This window comes from Bos mutus, chromosome X (assembly GCF_027580195.1).
Source record: "Bos mutus isolate GX-2022 chromosome X, NWIPB_WYAK_1.1, whole genome shotgun sequence".
NCBI lineage: Eukaryota > Metazoa > Chordata > Mammalia > Artiodactyla > Bovidae > Bos > Bos mutus.
In genome coordinates this window covers 84,382,083-84,403,563 of record NC_091646.1, presented here as the reverse complement: position 1 = coordinate 84,403,563, position 21,481 = coordinate 84,382,083, and the positions used below count along the sequence as shown (strand labels likewise).

General features: G+C 39.5%; 2 protein-coding genes across 4 annotated transcripts in view; one reads left to right on the top strand and one right to left on the bottom strand.

The window, feature by feature from the left end:
• Positions 1 to 21,481, bottom strand: part of MTMR8 (myotubularin related protein 8) — a 284,350-nt gene that overhangs the window by 8,253 nt on the left and 254,616 nt on the right. For 2 of the 3 annotated variants that reach the window (XM_070365957.1, XM_070365959.1), the window contains one exon: positions 382 to 2,076. In XM_070365957.1, coding sequence (XP_070222058.1) covers positions 1,986 to 2,076 — 91 coding nt within the window. In that variant the 3' untranslated portion in view covers positions 382 to 1,985. Of the gene's footprint in view, positions 1 to 381; positions 2,077 to 21,481 lie in introns of those variants that run through there. The other variant, XM_070365958.1, reaches the window with a different exon arrangement.
• On the top strand, positions 19,565 to 20,237 carry LOC102270261 (NADH dehydrogenase [ubiquinone] 1 beta subcomplex subunit 8, mitochondrial). Its single transcript, XM_005890996.3, has one exon. It carries the CDS (start codon positions 19,573 to 19,575, stop codon positions 20,131 to 20,133), a length of 561 nt encoding a protein of 186 aa, XP_005891058.2. The 5' UTR covers positions 19,565 to 19,572; the 3' UTR covers positions 20,134 to 20,237.

Below are 21,481 nucleotides of genomic sequence, written 5' to 3'. Positions count from 1 at the left end.
TGCCTCCACTTAATGCCAAAGTCTATGACCTGTCTACTACTTCATGCTGTCTCCAATGGATATTTTCACTTTCAGGGATAACATAATGATTCACTGATATTTTACAACAGTGATTCTTAGCTTTCTTGGGAGGTCACTGATACCTTTGAAAATCTGGAGAAAAGGATGAACCTTCTTCTCAGAAAATCACATGCAGGAATAAATGAGTGAATGAGATGGCACACAAACAGTTTTTAGGGATAATTTCAGGGGTTTCACAGATCCCTTGAAGGTCATCTGTGGATGTCTATGGGTTTATGGACTCCAGTTAAGAGCTCCTGCCTTAGGGATAAGCATACCATCCTTATTTTCCTGGAACTCACAAAATTATACACACACACATACACACACATATACAGTGATAACACTTGGAGAAAGAAACTGACTGCATAGGTGGCTGGGAGAGTTTTTTAAACATTTCATTTTGTACACTTTTGTATTGTGCATATTCTAACTTTATATTTGTATTGCCTTTTAAAAAACATCAACAGGGTATCTGTAATATAATATGGGCTGCTTTTGTTTTTCTTCTCTGTATTAAAAAAGGAATGTTAATAATAGTTATTGTCTTTTTTGCTTTCTTTTTCTTTAATTGGAGGATAATTGCTTTAAAATATTGTATTGGTTATTTTAAAAGGAAGCCTTACTTACTTTTTAACTTTAGAATCAGAGAGTGATATGATTCTATTAACAGAATGAATCTGATTCTCTTAGGAATTAAACAGGAATAAATAAAAGGGCTAGGTTTATAAAAGGGGAACTGCTCTGGAGACCCTGTGGAGAAGGTTGCTAAAAGGTAAAAGAGGAGTCAGGAGAAAGGTTCCTTACTTCTCAATTCTGCCTAGGGCTTCTTTCCTGGGACTGCTTGTTTCCTTTATTTCCTGATTTTAAGTCATATTTCAGTTTTCTTCCTTCCCCTCCCTCTTCTTCATCTTTTTTTTTTTTTTTTAATGGAACTAAGTAACTGACTGTTGCTTTTCAAGAGGACATTCAAAAGTTTAAGATCTGATGCAACCACAATACATTTATTTAAAAAATAAAAGGATATTTGTTTACTTACAGGGAGCAGCAGAAATGCTATGACTTATCTGGTGGAAAGGAGGTTCACACCCAGTTCCTAAGCAGCACACCCTTTCTAAGAATTCTTTTCTAAGAAGTATCCCTCCCCTTTATTTCAAACATACCCTAGGGACCTCTGGATTCCAGAAGCAGCTCAGCATTTTCCATTTTTTTTTTTTTTGGAAAAGAAATCCCTGTTGACTTGTTCAACTCTAATTAAAAACAAGTGTGTGACTTTGGTTTTTTTGGTATCATAAAGGAAATCAACACATAATCATATCCTAAAGCAAAAGAACCATTCAATGAACAAAGTTTATCATATGCATGGGAAAGAAATCAGATTTTTTAAAAGGTTTTGATTGTTGGAAATAGCAATGCCATTGTTCTCATTAGTACACCCAAGAAGTTATACTTATTTTCTTGATGGATAACAAATACCTGCATTATTTCCCTGAAACTCCCTCTTGCTCCTCCTCATAATTCCATCCAGATCCAAAAAGGGAACAAATTGGCTTAACTATCTGACTGTGATATTTACCATTTAATATGGGAGGTTACGGAGAAGGCAATGGCAACCCACTCCAGTACTCTTGCCTGGAAAATCGCATGGCCGGAGGAGCCTGGTAGGCTGCAGTCCATGGGGTCGCACAGAGTCAGACATGACTGAAGCGACTTAGCAGCAGCATGGGAGGTTAAAAAAAAAAGAAGAGCTGTGCATCACAGGATGCTTGCAAAGCAGAGAGGATAACAAGCCAGCCAGGTAGCTTCTCACAAGTACCAAATCAATTCCAAGTGAGTTAGGACTACTCAGAAGGTGTAAGAGATTCTCTTTTTGAGATTCAACTTTTCACCTTTTCTAGTTTGTGCACATCTGCCTCCAGCATTGATCACTGCTTCTTAATTTCCAGGAGGCTCTCTAGCATACTCTGCTTGGGCTGCAACCCTTTGTCAAAGCGGTTATACATCCCACACCAGAACCTTGAATAAACAAAAAGAAAAAAAAAAAAGTGGGTTAGTTTAGCTAGAGAAATAGATTATTTATGTTTTGTTCATGTCAAGAAAATATCAGCTTGGTAGGTAGGCAGATCTCAAAAGTAAGGTAACATGATAACATTAAAAACATAGGACATGCTCATAATTTAAAAGTAATGTTCTTAGCAGAAAGATCTCTGCTGAAGACAGGCCACCTAAAGTTGTACTGAGCTCATAGCCACCTCTAACACACACCCCTTGACATACCCTGCCTACCCCAAAGAATAAGACCCAGCTCCACCCACTAGTGGGCAGGCACAAGCCCCAGAATCAACCTCATCCACCAGAGAGCAGACACTAAAAGAAAGAAGAGCTATAGTCCTGCAAGCATACAGAAAGGAAACTACAAACACAGAATATCAGGCAAAATGAGATGGCAAAGAAGTATGTTCCAGACGAAGGAACAAGATAAAACTGCAGAAAAACAACTAGGTCAGGTGGAGGTAGACAATCTACCTAAAATAATTCAGAGTAATGATAGTAAAAGTGTTTCAAAATCTTGGAAAAGGAATGGAAGTAGACTGAGAAGATAAAAGAAATATTTAACAAAGAGCTATAAGATTTAAAGAACAGAGATAAATAATACAATTACTGGGATGAAAAAATATACTAGAAGGAATCAATGGCATAATAAATGAGGTAGAAGAGCTAATGAATGAGCTAGAAAACATTGTGGTGGAAATCACTGCCATGAAACAGAATAAAGAAAAAAAAATGAAAACAAATGAGAACAGTCTCAGAGACCTTTGGGACAATGTTAAAAGCACCAATATTTACATTATAGGAGTCCTAGGAGGAGAAGAAAGAGAAAAAGAGTCTTAGAAAATATTTGAATAGATAATAGCCAAAAACTTCTCTACCATGAGAAAAGAAACACTCACTCAAGTCCAGGAAGTACAGAGTACCATATGGGATAAACACAAGGAGGAACATGCTGAGACACATATTAATCAAACTGACAAATTAAAAACAAAAAGAAAATATTGAAAGCAACAAGGGAAAAGCAACAGACAACATACATATATACAGCTGATTTTTAAGTAGAAACTGCAGGCCAGAAGCTTGTGGTATGATATATGTAAAGTGATGAAAGGGAAAAACTTCCAAACAAGAATATTCTACCTGGCAAGGCTCTTATTCAGATTTGACAGAGAAATCAAAACCTTTGCAGACAACCAAAGCTAAGAGAATTCAACATCACCAAAAAAGCTTTACAACAGATGATAAAGGAACTTCTCTAGGAAGAAATGAAAAGTCCACAACTAAGACAATAAAATTATAAATGGGAAGGCTCAGTGGTAAAGGCAAACATGAATCTGGTAAAGTTGTAGGATACAAAATTAATACATAGAAGTCTCTTCCATTCATATACACTAACAATGAAAGATCAGAAAGAGAAATTAAGGAAACAATCACATTTATCATCACATCAAAAAGAATGAAATACCTGGGAGGAAACCTACTTAAGGAGGGAAAAGTACTCTGAAAACTATATGACAATGATGAAAGAAATTGAAGATGACATAGACAGATGGATAGATATGCCATGTTCTTGGGATTGGAGGAATTAAAATTGTGAAAATGACTATACTACCCAAGGCAATCTACAGATTCAAAACAATCCCTTCAAATTACCAATGGCATTTTTCAGAGAGCTACAACAAATTTTTAAAATTTGTATGTAAACATAGAAGACTCCAAATAGCCAAAGAAATCCTGAAATAAACACAGCTGGAGGAATCAGGCTCCCTGACTTCAGACTATACTATGAAGCTACAGTAATCAAGACAGTATGGATCATATTGGCACAAAAACAGAAATATTGATCAGTGGAACAGGATAGAAAACCCAGAGATAAATCCACACACCTATGGTCCACATAACTTTGATAATGAAGCAAGAATATACAATGGAGAAAAGGCAGTCTCTTCAATAAGTGGTGCTGTGAAAACTGGACAGCTACATTTAAAAGAATGGAATGAGAACTTTCTCTAACACTATACACAAAAATTAAACTCAAAGTGGATCAAAGACCTAAATTTAAGGCCAGACATTATAAAATAAGAGAAAAACATAGGGAGAACACTCTGACATGAGGTTAGCTCAAGATGGTGGAATAGAAGGAGATGAGAAGATGGTGGAATAGAAGGAGATGAGCTCACACCTTTTTATGAGAACACCAAAATCACAACTATAAACAACCAGCAGCAACAACAACAAACAAATAAACAAATATTGCAACCTATGAAAAAAGATACCCTACATCTGAAGACAAAGAAGTCACACGGAGATGGTAGGAGGGGTGCAATCACAATAAAATCAAATCTCATTCCTGCTGGGTGAGCAACCCACAAACTGCCAAACAATTATAGCACAGAAGATCTCTCACAGGAGTGAAATTTCTGAGCCCAACATCAGACTTCCCAGTATGATGGTCTGGCACTGGGAGAATCCCCCAGAAGATCTGATTCTGAGGGACACTGGGATTTGATCAAGGAATTCCGCAGGACTGGGGGAAACAAACTCCACTCTTGGAGGGTGCACAAATGTTCTTGTGTGTACCAGGACACAGGAGAAAATAAGTAGTGACCATATAAGTGACTGGGCCAGACCTACCTGCTAATATTAGAGGATCTCCTGTGGAGGCAGGGGTGGCTGTGGCTCACTCTAGGGACAAAGACACTGGCAGCAGCAGTTCTGGGGAGCACTCATTGGTATGAGCACTCCTGAACATTAGCTTCACCAAACAGCCTGTAGGCTCCAGTGCTAGAATGCTTCAGGCCAAACAACCAACAGGGCAAGAACACAGGCTCACCCATCAGCAGAGAAGTAGCTTAAAGCCTTCCTGAGCACAGCCCTGCAAATCAGAGAGACAAGACCCAGCTCTCCACACCTCTGGGCAGGAACCAGAATATCAAAGCAATATTTTTTTATTTACCTCCTAGAGTAATGAAGATGAAAACAAAAAGTTTTAAAATGGGACTAATTAAAATTAAAAGCTTTTGTACAGCAAAGGAAACCATAAACAAAATGAAAAGGCAACATACAGAATGGGAGTAAATCTTTGTGAGTGACAAGGGATTAATCTCCAAAATATACAAAGAGCTCATGCAGTTCTATGTCACAAAAACAAACAACCCAGTTAAAAAATGGACAGAAGATCTAAATAGACATTTTTTTCAAATAAGACATATACATAGCCAAAAAGTATGTGAAAAAATGCTCAACATCACTAATTATCAGAGAAATGCCAATCAAAACTACAACGAAGTATCCCCTCACACTGGTCAGAATGGCCATTATTAAAAAGTCTATAAACAACTAATGCTAGAGAGAGTGGGAAGAAAGGGTGCCCTCCTACAGTGTTGATGGAATGTACTGATAAGTTGGAACAACCAGTATGGAGACCAGTATGGAGGTTCATGAAAAAAATTAAATACAGATGTACCATATGATCCAGAAATCCTACTCTCTCTCTCTCTATGTATGTATGTATGTATGTATATATATATATATATATATATATATATATATATCTCCAGAGAAAAACACAATTTGAAAGATACATGCACAGCAATGTTCATTGCAGTGCTATTTACAAAAGTGAAGACATGGAAGCAACCTAAATATCCATTGACAGAGGAATGGATAAAGACATGGTACATATATACAATGGAATATTACTCAGCCATAGAAAGAACAAAATGATGCCACTTGCAGCAACATGGCATAGACCTAGAGATTATCATATTAAGTGAAGTCAGGCAAATACAAATATCATATGAAATCATGCAAGAGCTTCCCAGGTGGCTCAGAAGGTAAAGAAACTGCCTTCAATGCAGGAACCCCAGGTTAAATCCCTGGGTTGGGAAGAACCCCTGGAGAAGGAAATGGCAACCCACTCTAGTGTTCTTGCCTGGAAAATTCCACATACAGAAGAGCCTGGCATTGGGCTACAGTCCATGGGGTTGCAAAGAGTTGGACACAACTGGGCAACTAAAATTAACTCACAGATCTCATATTTCAAAAACAAATCAAGGTTACCTAAGGGGAAACATGTAAGGGGAGGGATAAATTACGATCCTGGGATTAACATACATAAACAACTATATATAAAATAGGTAACCAACAACAACCTACTGCACAGCACAGGAAACTGTACTCAATATTCTTTAATAATCTATATGAGGGAAGAATCTGAAAAATAAAAAAAATATATGCGTATGCATAACTGAACCACTATGCTGTATACCTGAAACCAATACAACACTGTAAACTAACTATAATTTAAAAAAGGACCTGAATAGACAATTTTTACAAATAAGAGATACATATGGACAATAAGCATACAAAGATATCATCACTAATCATTAGGGTATCACATGCTATCAGGGTAATATTCAAAATCCTTAAAGATAGGCTTCAGCAGTATGTGAACAAAGAACTTTCAGATGTACAAGCTGGATTTAGAGAAGGCAAAGGAATCAGAAATCAAATTGCCAACATCCACCGGATCAAAGCAAAAGCGAGGGAATTCCAGAAAAACATCTACTTCTGCTTCATTGACTAAGTGAAAGCCTTTGACTGCATGGATCACAGCAAACTCTGGAAAATTCTTAAAGAGATAGGAATAGCAGGTCACCTTACCTGTCTCCTGAGAAATCTGTATGCAGGTCAAGAAGCAACAGTTAGAACTGGACATGGAACAACAGATTGGTTCAAAATTGGGAAAGGAATACGTCAAGGCCATATATTATCTTGGGCTCCAAAATCATTGCAGATGGTGACTGCAGCCACGAAATTAAAAGACATTTGCTCCTTGGAAGGAAAGCTATGACAAACCTAGACAGTGTATTAAAAAGCAGAGACATCACTGCTGACAAAGGTCCCTACAGTCAAAGCTATGGTTTTTCCAGTAGTCATGTATGTTTGTGAGAGTTGGACCATAGAGAAGGCTGAGTGCCAAAAAATTGATGCTTTTGAACTGTGGTGTTGGAATCCCTTGGACTGCAAGGAGATCAAACCAGTCAATCCTAAAGGAAATCAACCCTGAATATTCAGTGGAAGGACTGATGCTGAAGTTGAAACTCCAATAATTTGGCCACCTGATGCAAAGAGCTGACTCATTGGAAAAGACCTTGATGCTGGGAAAGACTGAGGGCAGGAGGAGAAGGGGGAAACCGGATAAGATGGTTGGATGGCATCACCGACTCAATGGACTTGAGTTTGAGGAAAGTTCAGGAAATAGTGAAAGACAGGGATGTCTGGCATGGTGCAGTCCATGAAGTCGCAAAGAGTTGGACATGACTTAGTGACTGAAACACAGCAACCCATTAAGTAAATGGAAACTAAAACTATGACATATCATTCATACCCATTAGAATGGCTAGTATTTCAAAACAAGCAAACAAACAAAATATTGGCAAAAATGTGGAGAAATTGGAACTGTTTGTGTCATGGTACAGCTTCTATGGAAAACACAATGGTTATTCCTCAAAAAAATTAAAAATAGATTTACCATATGATCCATTAATTCTACTTTTCAGTATATATCCAAAAGAATTTGAAAAGAGGGCCTCGAAAATAAGCCAATGTTCATAGAAGCATTAATTTCAAGAACCAAAAGGTAGAAGTTATACAGTTGTTTATATACAGGTGAATGAATAAACACAATGTGATATGCAATCAATGAAATTAATTCTACTTTTCAGTATATATCCAAAAGAATTTGAAAAGAGGGCCTCAAAAATAAGCCAGTGTTCACAGAAGCATTAATTTCAAAAACCAAAAGGTAGAAGTTATACAGTTGTTTATATACAGGTGAATGAATAAACACAATGTGATATGCAATCAATGAAATATTACTCAGCCTTAAAAGAGAATGAAAATTCTGACAGAAGTTTCACGTGGATGAACCTTGAAGACATCATACTAAGTGAAACAAACCGGGCATGAAAGAACATATAATATATGGTTCCACTCATATGAGGTATGTAGAGTGTTCAGATTCATAGAGACAGAAAGTAGAATGGTAGTTGTTAGGGGATGGAGTGAGAGGGAAATAGAAAACTTAATGGGTACAGATTCAGTTTCATAACATGAAAAATTTCTGGAGACTGATTGAACAATTCAGATATACTTAACATTACTAAAGTGTACACTTAAAAATGATCATTGTGCTAAGTCACTTTAGTTGTGTCCGACTCTGTGTGACCCCATGGTCTGTAGACCACCAGGCTCCTCTGTCCATGGGATTCTCCAGGCATGAATACCAGAGTGAGTTGCCATTTTCTTCTCCAGGGGATCTTCCTGACCTAGGGATCAAACTTGCATCTAGTACATCGCCTGCACTGGCAACTGGGTTCTTTACTAGTGCTACCTTGGAAACCCCTAAAAATGGTTAAGATGGTAAATTTTGTGCTATGTGTATTTTACCAATTTTAAAAAGGAATAGTAAAGAGTAATCCCCCAAAAGCTGTATCCAGTTTCCTCAATGGATAACTGTAGTATAATATCACAACTAGGCTAATATGATATATTCAAGATAACAATTCCTTTATAAGGAATATTGCTACTGTACTTTTATAGCCACACACAGCTCTGTACCTTCTATCCCTCAACTTTGTCCTTAACCCTTGGTAATCATTATCCTAACCATTTACTATTAATTTTGCCTTTCAAGAAATTTATATAAATGGATACATAAAGTATGTAATATTTTGAGATTAGCTTTAAAATTTAACCCCAATTCTCTGCAAGGTGTTGCATGTATCAATAGTTCATTCTTTACTGCTGAGTAATAATCACTGGCATTGATGTACCAGTTTGTTTACATATGAACAATTTAATTATTGAAGGAAACTTGGGTTGTTTTAAGTTTTTGGCTATTTTGTATAACACTGCTATGAACACTAGTGTATAGGTTTCTTGTGAACAAAATTTTTTATTTGTTTGGGATATATGTCCAGAAGTGCAATTAGTGCAAATGTTAGATCAAATGGTAGTTGCATGTTTAGCTTTTTAGGAAATTTAAAAACTGATTTCCACAGTGATTATACTATTATAGATTGCTGTTATATAAATGAGCCAAAAAAGGCCTCTGCATATGGCTCTATATAGTTTACTTCTTAATAGAAGGCTGGGACCTGTTAGCTGCAAAGCCCATCAGTGCCAAACTCAAAATTTTACCCATCCAGTCATTTTCAACATAGCCCAAATAAGCAGTTTTTAGTTATTTAATGCCTACTTGCTTTGCATACCCTGAAAAAGTACACTCAGTATCCGCAAGCCATAAAGAAGATGAATTTCTGTACAGTAACTGAACAGGTGCTTCTGAGCTCAACTAGCTATGTGTTGAGTTCTGCCAGAGGGAGCTTCTCACCAGAACACTGCCTAAAGATGAGGTTGAAGATTAAACTTCTGGGGGAGATGAAATGGAAGGTAGGACCCTATGAAGTTTCCACTAGAGGGAAAGGCAACACAGTACCATCATGATAGTGATGAGGATAACTTACCCTGTTTTCCTGGTAACCGATTGCAAAAGTAAGAGATATTGAAACAGCAAAAGGGGAGGGGCAAAAAGGAGGGGCCGGATCTCAGTTGGATAAAGAGATATGTCATCTCTTTTCCCCTGAGGCCTCAGGTCAGTTGAGTCTCTCAGTAGCATACTTCTCAGTACATACTCAGTAGCACACTTCGTGACACCATGGACTACAGAAAGCCAGGCTTCCCTGTCCATCACCAACTCCCAAAGCTTGCTCAAACTCATGTCCATCGAGTTGGTGATGCCATCCAACCATCTCATCCTCTGTTGTTCCCTTCTCCTCCTGTGTTCAATCTTTCCCAGCATCAGGGTCTTATCCAATGAGTCCATTCTTCGCATCAGGAAGCCAGAGTGTTGGAGCTTCAGCTTCAGCATCAGTCCTTCCAATGAATATTCAGGACTGATTTCCTTTAGGATGGACTGATTGGATCTCCTTGAAGTCCAAGCGACTCTCAAGAGTCTTCTCCAACACCGCAGTTCAAAAGGATCAATTCTTTGGTGCTCAGCTTTCTTTATGGTCCAACTCTCACATCCATAGAAGAGTCCTAAAAAAACATAGCATTGACTGATGGACATTTGTTGGCAAAGTAATATCTCTGCTTTTTAATATGCTGTCTACGTTTGTCATAACTTTTCTTCCAAAGAGCAGCTTCTTGTAATTTCATGGCTGCAGTCACCATCTGCAGTGATTTCGGAGCCCAAGAAAATAATGTCTGTCACTCTTTCCATTGTTTCCCCATCTATTTGCCATGGAAGTGATAGGGCCAGATGCCATGATCTTTGTTTTTTGAATGCTGAATTTTAAGCCAACTTTTTCACTCTCACCTTTCACTGTCATCAAGGGCCTCTTTAGCTCCTTTTCAATTTTCTGCTATAAGAATGGTATCATCTGCATATCTGAGGTTATTGATATTTCTCCCAGCAATCTTGATTCCAGCTTGTGCTTCATCCAGCCTGGCATTTCGCATGATGTACTCTTCATATAAGTTAAATAAGCAGGGTGAGAACATACAGACTTGATGTACGCCTTTCCTGATTTGGAACAAGTCTGTTGTTCCATCTCCAGTTCTAACTGTTGCTTCTTGACCTGCATACAGATTTCTCAGGAGTCAGGTCAGGTGGTCTGATATTCCCATGTCTTTAATAATTTTCCATAGTTTGTTGTGATCCACATATTCAATGCTTTGGCATAGTCAATAAAGCAGAAGTAGATGTCTTTCTGGAACTCTCTTGCTTTTTCTATGATCAAACTTGATGTTGGCAATATGATCTCTGGTTCCTCTGCCTTTTCTAAATCCAGCTTGAACATCTGGAAGTTCTCAGTCCATGTACTGTTGAAGCCTGGCTTGGAGAATCTGGGGCATTACTTTGCTAGCGTGTGAGATGAGTGCAATTGTGTGGTAGTTTGAACATTCTCTGGCATTACCTATCTTTGGTATTGGATGCAAACTGACCATTTCCAATCCTGTGGCCACTGCTGAGTTTTTCAAATTTGCTGGCATATTGAGTGCAGCACTTTAACAGCAGCATATTTTAAGGTTTGAAATAGCTCTCCTGGAATTCCATCATCTCCACTGGCTTTTCTCGTAGTGATGCTTCCTACTGCTACTGCTAAGTCGCTTCAGTGGTGTCCAACTCTGTGCGACCCCATAGACGGCAGCCTGCCAGGCCCCACCGTCCCTGGGATTCTCCAGGCAAGAACACTGGAGTGGGTTGCCATTTCCTCCTCCAATACATGAAAGTGAAAAGTGAAAGTGAAGTCGCTCAGTCGTGTCCAACTCTTAGCGACCCCATGGATTGCAGCCTACCAGGCTCCTCCATCCATGGGATTTTCCAGGCAAGAGTACTGGAGTGGGGTACCATTGCCTTCTCCCGATGCTTCCTAAGGCCCACTTGATTTGAACATTTCAGTATGTATAGCTCTAGGTGAGTGATCACACCATTGTGGTTATCTGGGTCATGAAGATCTTTTTTGTACAGTTCCGTGTATTCTTGCCACCTCTTCTTAATATCTTCTGCTTCTGTTAGGTCCATATCATTTCTGTCCTTTATTGTGCCTATGTTTGCATGAAATGGTCCCTTGGTATCTCTAATTTTTTTTGACGAGATCTCTAGTCTTCCCCATTCTATTGTTTTCCTGTATTACTTTGCAGTAATCACTGAGGAAGGTTTTCTTATCTCTCCTTGCTATTCTTTGAAACTCTGCATTCAAGTGGGTATATCTTTCCTTTTCTCCTTTGCCTTTTGTGTCTCTTCTTTTCTCAGATATTTGTAAGGCCTCAACAGACAACCATTTTTCCTTTTTGCACTTCTTTTTCTTGGGGATAGTCTTCATCACTGCCTCCTGTACATTGTCATGAACCTTCATCCATAGTTTTTCTGGTACTCTGTTTATTAGATCTTATCCCTTGAATCTGTTACTTTCACTGCATAATTGTAACGGATTTGATTTAGGTCATACCTGAATGGTCTAGTGGTTTTGCCTACTTTCTTTAAGTCTGAATTTGGCAGTAAGGAGTTCATGATCTGAGCCACAGTCAGCTCCCAGCCTTGTTTTTGCTGACGCTATAGAGCTTCTCCATCTTCAGCTAAAAAGAATATAATCAATCTGATTTAGGTATTGACTATCTGGTCATGTCCATGTGTGGAGTCGTCTCTTGTGTTGTTGGAAGAGGGTGTTTGCTATGACCAGTGTGTTCTCTTCACAAAATTCTGTTAGCCTTTGCCCTGCTTCAGTTTTTACTCTAAGGCCACACCTGCCTGCTACTCCAGGTATCTCTTGACTTCCTACTTTTGCATTCCAGTCCACTATGATGAAAAGGACTTTTTTTTTTTTTGGTGTTAGTTCTAGAAGACCTCATAGGTCATCATAGATTTATTCAACTTCAGATTATTTGGCATTACTGGCTGGGAAATAGACTCGAATTTCTATGATATTGAATGATTTGCCTTGGAAAGAACAGAGATCATTCTGTCGTTTTTGAGATTGCATCCAAAATACTGCATGTCAGACTCTTTTGTTGACTATGAGGGCTACTCCATTTCTTCTAAGGGATTCTTGCCCACTATAGTAGATATAATGGTCATCTGAATTAAATTCACCCACTCCAATCCATTTTAGTTCACTGATTCCTAAATTGTTAATGACCACTTCCAATTTGCCTTGATTAATGGACCTAACATTCCAGATTCCTATGCAATATTGTTCTTTACGGCATCGGACTTTACTTCCATCATCAGTCACACTGACAACTGGGTATTGTTTTCCCTTTGGCGCCATCTCTTCATTCTTTCTGGAGTCATTTGTCCACTCTTCTCCAGTACCATATTGAGCACCTACAGACGGGGGCAGTTCTTATATCAGTGTCCTATCTTTTTCCTTTTCATACTGTTCATGGGGTTTGCAACCCAGGAATACTGAAGTGGTTTGCCATTCCCTTCTCCAGTGGAGCACGTTTTGTCAGAACTCTCCACCATGACCCGTCCATCTTTGGTGGCCCTACACGGAATGGCTCATACTTTCGTTAAGTTAGAGAAGGCTGTGATCCACGTGATCAGTTTGGTCAGTTTTCTATGACTGTGGTTTTCATTGTGTCTGCCCTTTGATGGATAAGGGTAAGAGGCTTGTTGAAGCTTCCTGATGGGAGACACTGATTGTAGGGAAGCTGGATTTAGAAAAGGCAGAGGAACCAGAGACCAAATTGCCAACATCTGCTGGATCATCAAAAAAGCAAGAGAATTTCAGAAAAACATCTATTTCTGTTTTATTGACTATGCCAAAGGCTTTGACTGTGTGGATCGCAATAAATTGTGGAAAATTCTAAAGGAGATGGGAATACCAGACCACCTGACCTGCCTCTTGAGAAACCTGTATGCAGGTCAGGAAGCAACAGTTAGAACTGGACATGGAACAACGACTGGTTCCAAATAGGAAAAGGAGTACATCAAGGCTGTATATTGTCACCCTTCTATTTAACTTATATGCAGGGTACATCATGAGAAATGCTGGGCTGGAGGAAGCACAAGCTGGAATCAAGATTGCCAGGAGAAATATCAATAACCTCAGATATGGAGATGATACCACCCTTATGGCAGAAAGCAAAGAAGAACTAAAGAGCCTCTTGATGAAAGTGAAAGAGGAGAGTGAAAAAGTTGGCTTAAAGCTCAGCATTCAGAAAATGATCATGGCATCCAGTCTCATCACTTCATGGCAAATAGATGGGGAAACAGTGCCTGACTTTATTTTTTTGGGCTCCAGAATCACTGCAGATGGTGATTGCATCCATGAAATTAAAAGACGCTTACTCCTTGGAAGGAAAGTTATGACTAACCTAGACAGCATATTAAAACGCAGAGACATTACTTTGCCTACAAAGGTCCGTCTAGTCAAGGCTGTGGTTTTTCCAGTAGTCTTGTATGGACGTAAGAGTTGGACCATAAAGAAAGCTGAGCACCGAAGAATTGATGCTTTTGAACTATGGCATTGGAGAAGACTCTTGAGAGTCCCTTGGACTGCAAGGAGATCCAACCAGTTCATTGTAAAGGAGATCGGTCCTGGGTTTTCACTGGAAGGACTGATGTTGAAGCTGAAACTCCAATACTTTGGCCACCTGATGCGAAGAGCTGACTCATTTGAAAAGACCCTGATGCTGGGAAAGATTAAGGGCAGGAGGAGAAGGGGACGACAGAGGATGAGATGGTTGGATGGTATCACCGACTCGATGGACATGGGTTTGGGTAGACTCTGGCAGTTGGTGATGGACAGAGAGGCCTGGCATGCTGTGGTTCATGGGGTTGCAAAAGTTGGACACGACTGAGCGACTGAACTGAAATGAATGGGTCTTTTTCTGATGGGCAGGACTATGCTCATTAAATCTTTAATCAAATTTTCTGTTGATGGGTGGGGCTGTGTCCTCCCTCTCCCAAGCCCATTGTTTGGTCTGAGGTCAAACTACGGGAGGGGTAATGGTAGGGTAAAAGGACTGTTGTATTCAGTGCCCCTGAGGCCTAGTCTCTCCTTGAAGAACCCTAGAGTGAAGTAAAAAAGAGGCTGCCTGGCCATATAGAATAGATCTGGTGAATAAAATTCACCTTATGGGTGCTAAATTTAAGCAGTTGGTTGCTCAGAATAGAAAAGTGGTGTCCCTAATAAAGGATCCTATACAATTAGTGTGAAAGGTGGGACTGACCAATAGAGAAAGCTTTGGACTCCGGTCCACATATTCCTTTTGATGTGAATTTTTATGGCTTATAGGGTTGACCATTCTATATTAGGACTCATAAAGGCCTAGGCAAACTGTTAATAGAAAATATTAGCTGAGGCCAAATATTTCCTCTGTCAGCTGGGATGTTGGAGTGGACTTATTAGGCAATAGATGGATGCAGCATGGCAGGTAGTATGATGACTCTACAAGTCAAGAAGTGACTTAATTATGTCTTGAGTCTATCTAGTTCTTTGTCAGGAGGTCTTCTGTTAAGTATGCACATATGCATGCTCAGTCGCTTCAGTCGTGTCTGACTCTTTGTGACCCTATGGACTTTAGCCCGCCAGCCTCCTCTGTCCATGGGATTCTCCAGGCAAGAATACTGGAGTAGGTTGCCATACCCTCTTCTCTGTTAAGTGTAAGTTCTCTTTATGAGTCATAACAGCTAAAGGTAAAACAATTGAAGAAGTCACAGCTGCACTACATTTAATAGAAACACATGAAAGAGAAACTCAGAGTCAAGCATCACTTGTTAATTATACAAATAATACCCTAATTGCTATCAATAGGGATGTCTCTTTCCTCTACACTATACAAACCAATTATAACCAGGTCCTTGCTTAAATGTGAAGTATGAAATGAACAAGAGAGGTTATATTGGATCCTAAGAAACAAGAGAAATCCAAATTGGATGCTGTCTGGTAAATTGGTGGAGCAATTACAATATTTACTAGGGTTAGATTACAATCCACAACAGGCATCACCTTCAAAAGCGCTACCCTTGCAAAGCTACCTCTGATTTCCTCCAGTAGCAGGCACCAACCTCCATATAGTGATCTGGCAGTCACATAAGGGGTGGTTGTAGAAGCTGGCCCCTTCTAGTGGAAAATCACCCTTTTGCCACCTTAACTATAGTTTTTTTTTTTTTTTGGTATTGAGCTGTATGAGCTGTTTGTAAATTTTGCAGATTAATCCCTCATTGGTTGCATCATTTGCAAATATTATCTCTCATCCTGTGGGTTGTCTTTTCATATTATTTATTGTTTCCTTTGCTAGGCAAAAGCTTTTGAGCTTAATTAGATCCAATTTGTTTATTTTTGTGTTTATTTTCACTACTCTAGGAGACTGATGGAAAAGGTATTGCTTCAAATTTATGACAGAGATGGTTCTGTTTATGTTTTATAGTATACAGTATTACATTTAGGTCTTTAATCCATTTAGAGTTTAACTTTGTGTATGGTATTAGAAAATGTTCTAATTTCACTCTTTTATATATAGCTGTCCAGTTTTCCCAGCAACACTTATTGAAGAGATGGTCTTTTCTCCATTGTATATTCTTGCCTCTTTTTGTCAAAGATTAACTGACTGCAATGGCACCCCACTCCAGTACTCTTGCCTGGAAAATCCCATGGACGGAAGAGCCTGGAAGGCTGCAATCCATGGGGTCGCTGAGGGTCGGACACGACTGAATGACTTCACTTTCACGCATTGGAGAAGGAAATGGCAACCCACTCCAGTGTTCTTGCCTGGAGAATCCCAGGGATGGGGGAGCCTGGTAGGCTGCCATCTATGGGGTCGCACAGAGACAGACACGACTGAAGCGACTTAGCAGCAGCTGCAACTGACCATAGGTAGGTGAGTTTATATCTGTACTTTCTATCCTGTTTCATTGACTTATATTTCTGTTTTTTTTTTTTTTTTTTTTTGCCAGTACCATATCGTTTGGATTACTGTAGCTTTGGGGTATAGTCTGAAGTCAGGGAGCCTGATTCCTCCAGTTCTGTTTTATTTCTCAAGTTTTTTTTTTTTTTTTTCTATTTGGGGTCTTTTGTGTCTCCATACAAATTTTAAAGTTTATTCTTCTAGTCCTATGAAAAGTGCCATTGGTAATTTGATGGGAATTGCACTAAATCTGTAGATTGCCTTGGGCAGTATAGTCATTTTGACAGTATTGATTCTTTGAGTCTAAGAACATGGTATATCTTTCCATCTGGTTGTGTCACTTTCTTTTTCTTTCTTTGTGATCCCATGGATTGTAGCCTGCCAGGCTCCTCTGTCCATGGAATTCTCCAGGCAAGAATGGTGAAGTGGCTTGCATTTCTTTCTCCACTGGATTTTCCCAACCCAGGAATCGAACCTGGGTCTCCTGCATTGAAGACAGATTCTTTATCTTCTGAACCATCAGGGAAGTCTATTTTTTTCATGGGCATCTTAGGTTTTGGAGTAAAGGTTTTTTTTTTTTTTCCCTAGGTATTGTTTTTCTTTATGATGTGAGGTAAATGGGATTGTTTCCTTAATTTCTCTTTCTGTTCTTCTATTTTTAGTTTACAGAAATGCAACAGATTTCTGTATATTAATTTTGTAATATACATCTTTATCAAATTCATTCATGAGCTCTAGTAGTCTTTTGGTAGCATTTTTAGGATTTTCTAAAAAACTCTAAAGACTGAAAACCACAGTCACAGAACACTAACCAATCTGATCACATGGACCACAGCTTTGTCTAAATCAATGAAACTATGAGCCATGCCATGTGGGCCACCCAAGATGGATGAGTCATGGTGGAGAGTTCTGACAAAATGTTATTCACTGGAAAAAGGAATGACAAACCACTTCACTACTCTTGCCTTGAGAACCCCATGAACATTATGAAAAGGCAAAAAGATAAGACACTGAAAGATGAACTCCCGAGGTCGGTAGGTGCCCAATATGCTACTGGAGATCAACGGAGAAATAACTACAGAAAGAATGAAGAGATGGGGCCAAAGCTAAAACAACACTCAGATGTGGATATGACTAGTGATCAAAGTAAAGTCCAATGCTGTAAAGAGTAATATTGCATAGGAACCTGGAATTTTAGGTCCATGAATCAAGGCAAATTGGAAAGGGTCAAACAGGAGATGGCAAGAATGAACATCAACATTTTAGGGATCACTGAAATAAAATGAACTGGAATGGGTGAATATAACGCAGATGACCATTAATATCTACTACTGTGGGCAAGAATCCCTTAGAAGAAATGGAGTAGCCATCATAGTCAACGTAAGAGTCTGACATGCAACTTGGATGCAATCTCAAAAACGACAGAATGATTTCTATTCATTCCAAGGCAAACCATTCAATACCACAGCAATCCAAGTCTATGCCCCGACCAGTAATGCTGAAGAAGCTGACGGTGAATGGTTCTATGAAGACCTACAAGACCTTCTAGAAACAACACCCCCAAAATATGTCCTTTTCATTATAGTGGACTGGGATGCAAAAGTAGGAATACAAGAGATATATGCAGTAACAGGCTAATTTTGCCTTGGAGTACAGAATGAAGCAGGGAAAAGGCTAATAGAGTTTTGCCAAGAGAACAGACTGGTCATAGAAACACCCTCTTCCAACAACACAAGAGAAGACTCTACACATGGGCATCATCAGATGGTCAATACCAAAATCAAATTGATTGTATTCTTTGCAGCCAAAGATGGAGAAGCTTTAATACAGTCAGCAAAAACAAAACCGGGAGCTGACTATGGCTCAGATCATGAACTCCTTATTGCCAAATTCAGACTTCAATTGAAGAAAGTAGGGAAAACCACTAGACGATTCAGGTATGACCTAAATCAAATTCCTTACGATTATAAAGTGGAAGCGAAAAATAGATTCAAAGGATTAGATCTGATAAAGTGCCTGAAGAACTATGGATGCAGGATCTCCAAGAAAAAGAAATGAAAAAAGGAAAAATGGTTGTCTGACAAGGTCTTAAAAATAGCTGAGAAAAGAAAGAGAAGCTAAAGGCAAAGGAGAAATGGGAAGATATACCCATTTGAATGCAGAGTTTCAAAGAATAGCAAGGAGAGATAAGAAAGCCTTCCTCAGTGATCACTGCAAAGAAATAGAGGAAAACAATAGAATGGGAAAGACTAGAGATCTATTCAAGAAAATCAGAGATACCAAGGGAACTTTTCATGCAAGGATGGGCACAATAAAGGACAGATGCATGGACCCAACAGATGCAGAAGATATTAAGAAGTGGCAAGATTACACAGAAGAACTATACAGAAAAGACCTTCATGACCCAGATAACCATGATGGTGTGATCACTCACCTAGAACCAGACACCTGGAATGTTCAAGACAAGTGGGCCTTAGGAAGCATCACTACAAACAAAGCTAATGGAGCTGATGGAATTTTCACTGACGTATTTCGAATCCTAAACGATGATGCTGTGAAAGTGCTGTACTCAACATGCCAGGAAATTTGGAAAACTCAGCAGTTTCCACTGCACTGAAAAAGGTCAGTTTTCATTCTAATCACAATGAAAGGTAATGACAAAGAATGTTCAAAGTACCACACAATTGCCCTCATCTCACACACTAGCAAAGTAACGCTCAAAATTCTCCAAGCCAGGCTTCAGCAATACGTAAACCAAGAACTTACAGATGTTCAAGCTGGATTTTGAAAAGGCAGAGGAATGAGAGATCAAATTGCCAACATCCGTTGGATCATCAAAAAAGCAAGAGAATTCCAGAAAAACATCTACTTCTGGTTTATTAACTATGCCAAAGCCTTACATGTGGATCACAACAAACTATGGAAAATTATTAAAAACATGGGAATACAAGACCACCTGACCTGCCTCCTGAGAAATCTGTATGCAGGTCAAGAAGAAAGAGTTAGAATTGGACATGGAGAAAGAAGGTGAAGATGGCGGCGGCCAGGGTGGGGGTCCTGGGAGTCCGATGGCTACAAAAGGCAGCCCAAAACGTGGTGCCGCTGGGTGCACGGACAGCCTCCCACATTACCAAGGACATGCTCCCGGGACCCTATCCCAAGACCCCAGAAGAACGGGCTGCCACCGCCAAGAAGTATAATATGCAGGTGGAAGACTACGAGCCGTACCCAGATGATGGCATGGGGTATGGTGACTATCCGAAACTGCCTGACCGCTCACAGCAGGAGAGGGATCCATGGTATGACTGGGAACACCCAGACCTGCGGTTGAACTGGGGTGAACTGATGCACTGGGACCTGGACATGTATATCAGGAACCGTGTGGACACGTCCCCGACTCCTGTTAACTGGAACCTCATGTGTAAGCACCTCTTCGGCTTCGTCGCCTTCATGCTGTTCATGTTTTGGGTAGGGGAGACTTACCCCGCCTACCAGCCTGTGGGGCCAAAGCAGTATCCTTACAATAATCTGTACCTGGAACGAGGCGGCGATCCCAACAAAGAACCTGAGCCAGTGGTTCACTATGAGATCTGAGGAGGCTTCATGAGCGTTGTGTTCCCTAACTGACTCCTTCAATCCTAGAAATTTAAGTTTAATGAAATCCCTAATAAAACTTAGTGCTGTGGTAAAAAAAAAAAAAAAAAAGAATTGGACATGGAACAACTGACTTGTTCCAAATTGGGAAAGGAGTACGTCAAGGCTGTATATTGTCACCCTGCTTATTTAACTTATATGCAGAGTACATCATGAGAAATGTTGGACTAGATTAAGCACAAACTGGAATCAAGATTGCCAGGAGAGATATCAATAACATCAGATACGCAGATGACACCACCCTTATGGCAGAAAGTGAAGAACTAAAGAGCCTCTTGAACAAAGTGAAAGAGGAGAGTTAAAAGGTTGGCTTAAGACTCAACATTCAGAAAACTAAGATCATGGCATCTGGTCCTATCACTTCATGGAAAATAGATGTGAAATAGTGACAGATTTTATTTTCTTGGGCTCCAAAATCACTGCAGATGATGAATGCAGTCATTAAATTAAAAGATGCCTGCTCCTTGGAAGAAAAGTTATGACCAACCTAGACAGCATATTAAAAAGCAGAGACATTACTTTGCTGACAAAGGTCCATCTAGTCAAGGCTATGGTTTTTCCAATAGTCATGCATAGATGTGAGAGTTGGACTATAAAGAAAGATGAGTGCCGAAGAATTGATGTTTTTGAACTATGGTGTTGGAGAAGACTGTTGACAGTCCCTTGGAAAGCAAGGAGATCCATCCTAAAGGAAATCAGTCCTGAATATTCACTGGAAGGACTGATGCTGAAGCTGAAACTCCAATACTTTGGCCACCTGATTCGAAGGACTGACTCATTTAAAAAAATCCTGATGCTAGGAAAAATTGAAGGTGGGAGGACAAGGGGATGACAGAGGATGAGATGGTTGGATGGCATCACCGAATCAATGGGCATGAGTTTGAGGAAACTCTTGGAGTTGGTGATGGACAGGGAGGCCTAGTATGCTGCAGTCCATGATGTTGCAGAGTCGGACACGACTGAGTGATTGAACTGAACTTAGGATTTTCTATGTATGTATCATGTCATCTACAAACAGTGATAGCTTTACTTCTTTTCTAACTTGGATTCCTTTTATTTCTTTTTCTTCTTGATTCCCATAGTAGGACTTTAAAAACTATCTTGAATAAAAGTGATAACAGTGGACATCTTGTCTTGTTCCTGATCTTAGAGAAAATGCATTCAGTTTTTCACAGTTGAGTGTGATGTTAGCTCTAGATTTGTCATATATGGGTTTATTATGCTGAAGTAGTCCATGGAGTCCATGGAGTTCACAAAGAGTCGGACACACACACATACATACATACAC

Excerpts from the sequence above, each read along its gene's own strand:
- LOC102270261 (XM_005890996.3), top strand. The coding sequence starts at position 19,573 with ATGGCGGCGGCCAGGGTGGGGGTCCTGGGAGTCCGATGGCTACAAAAG.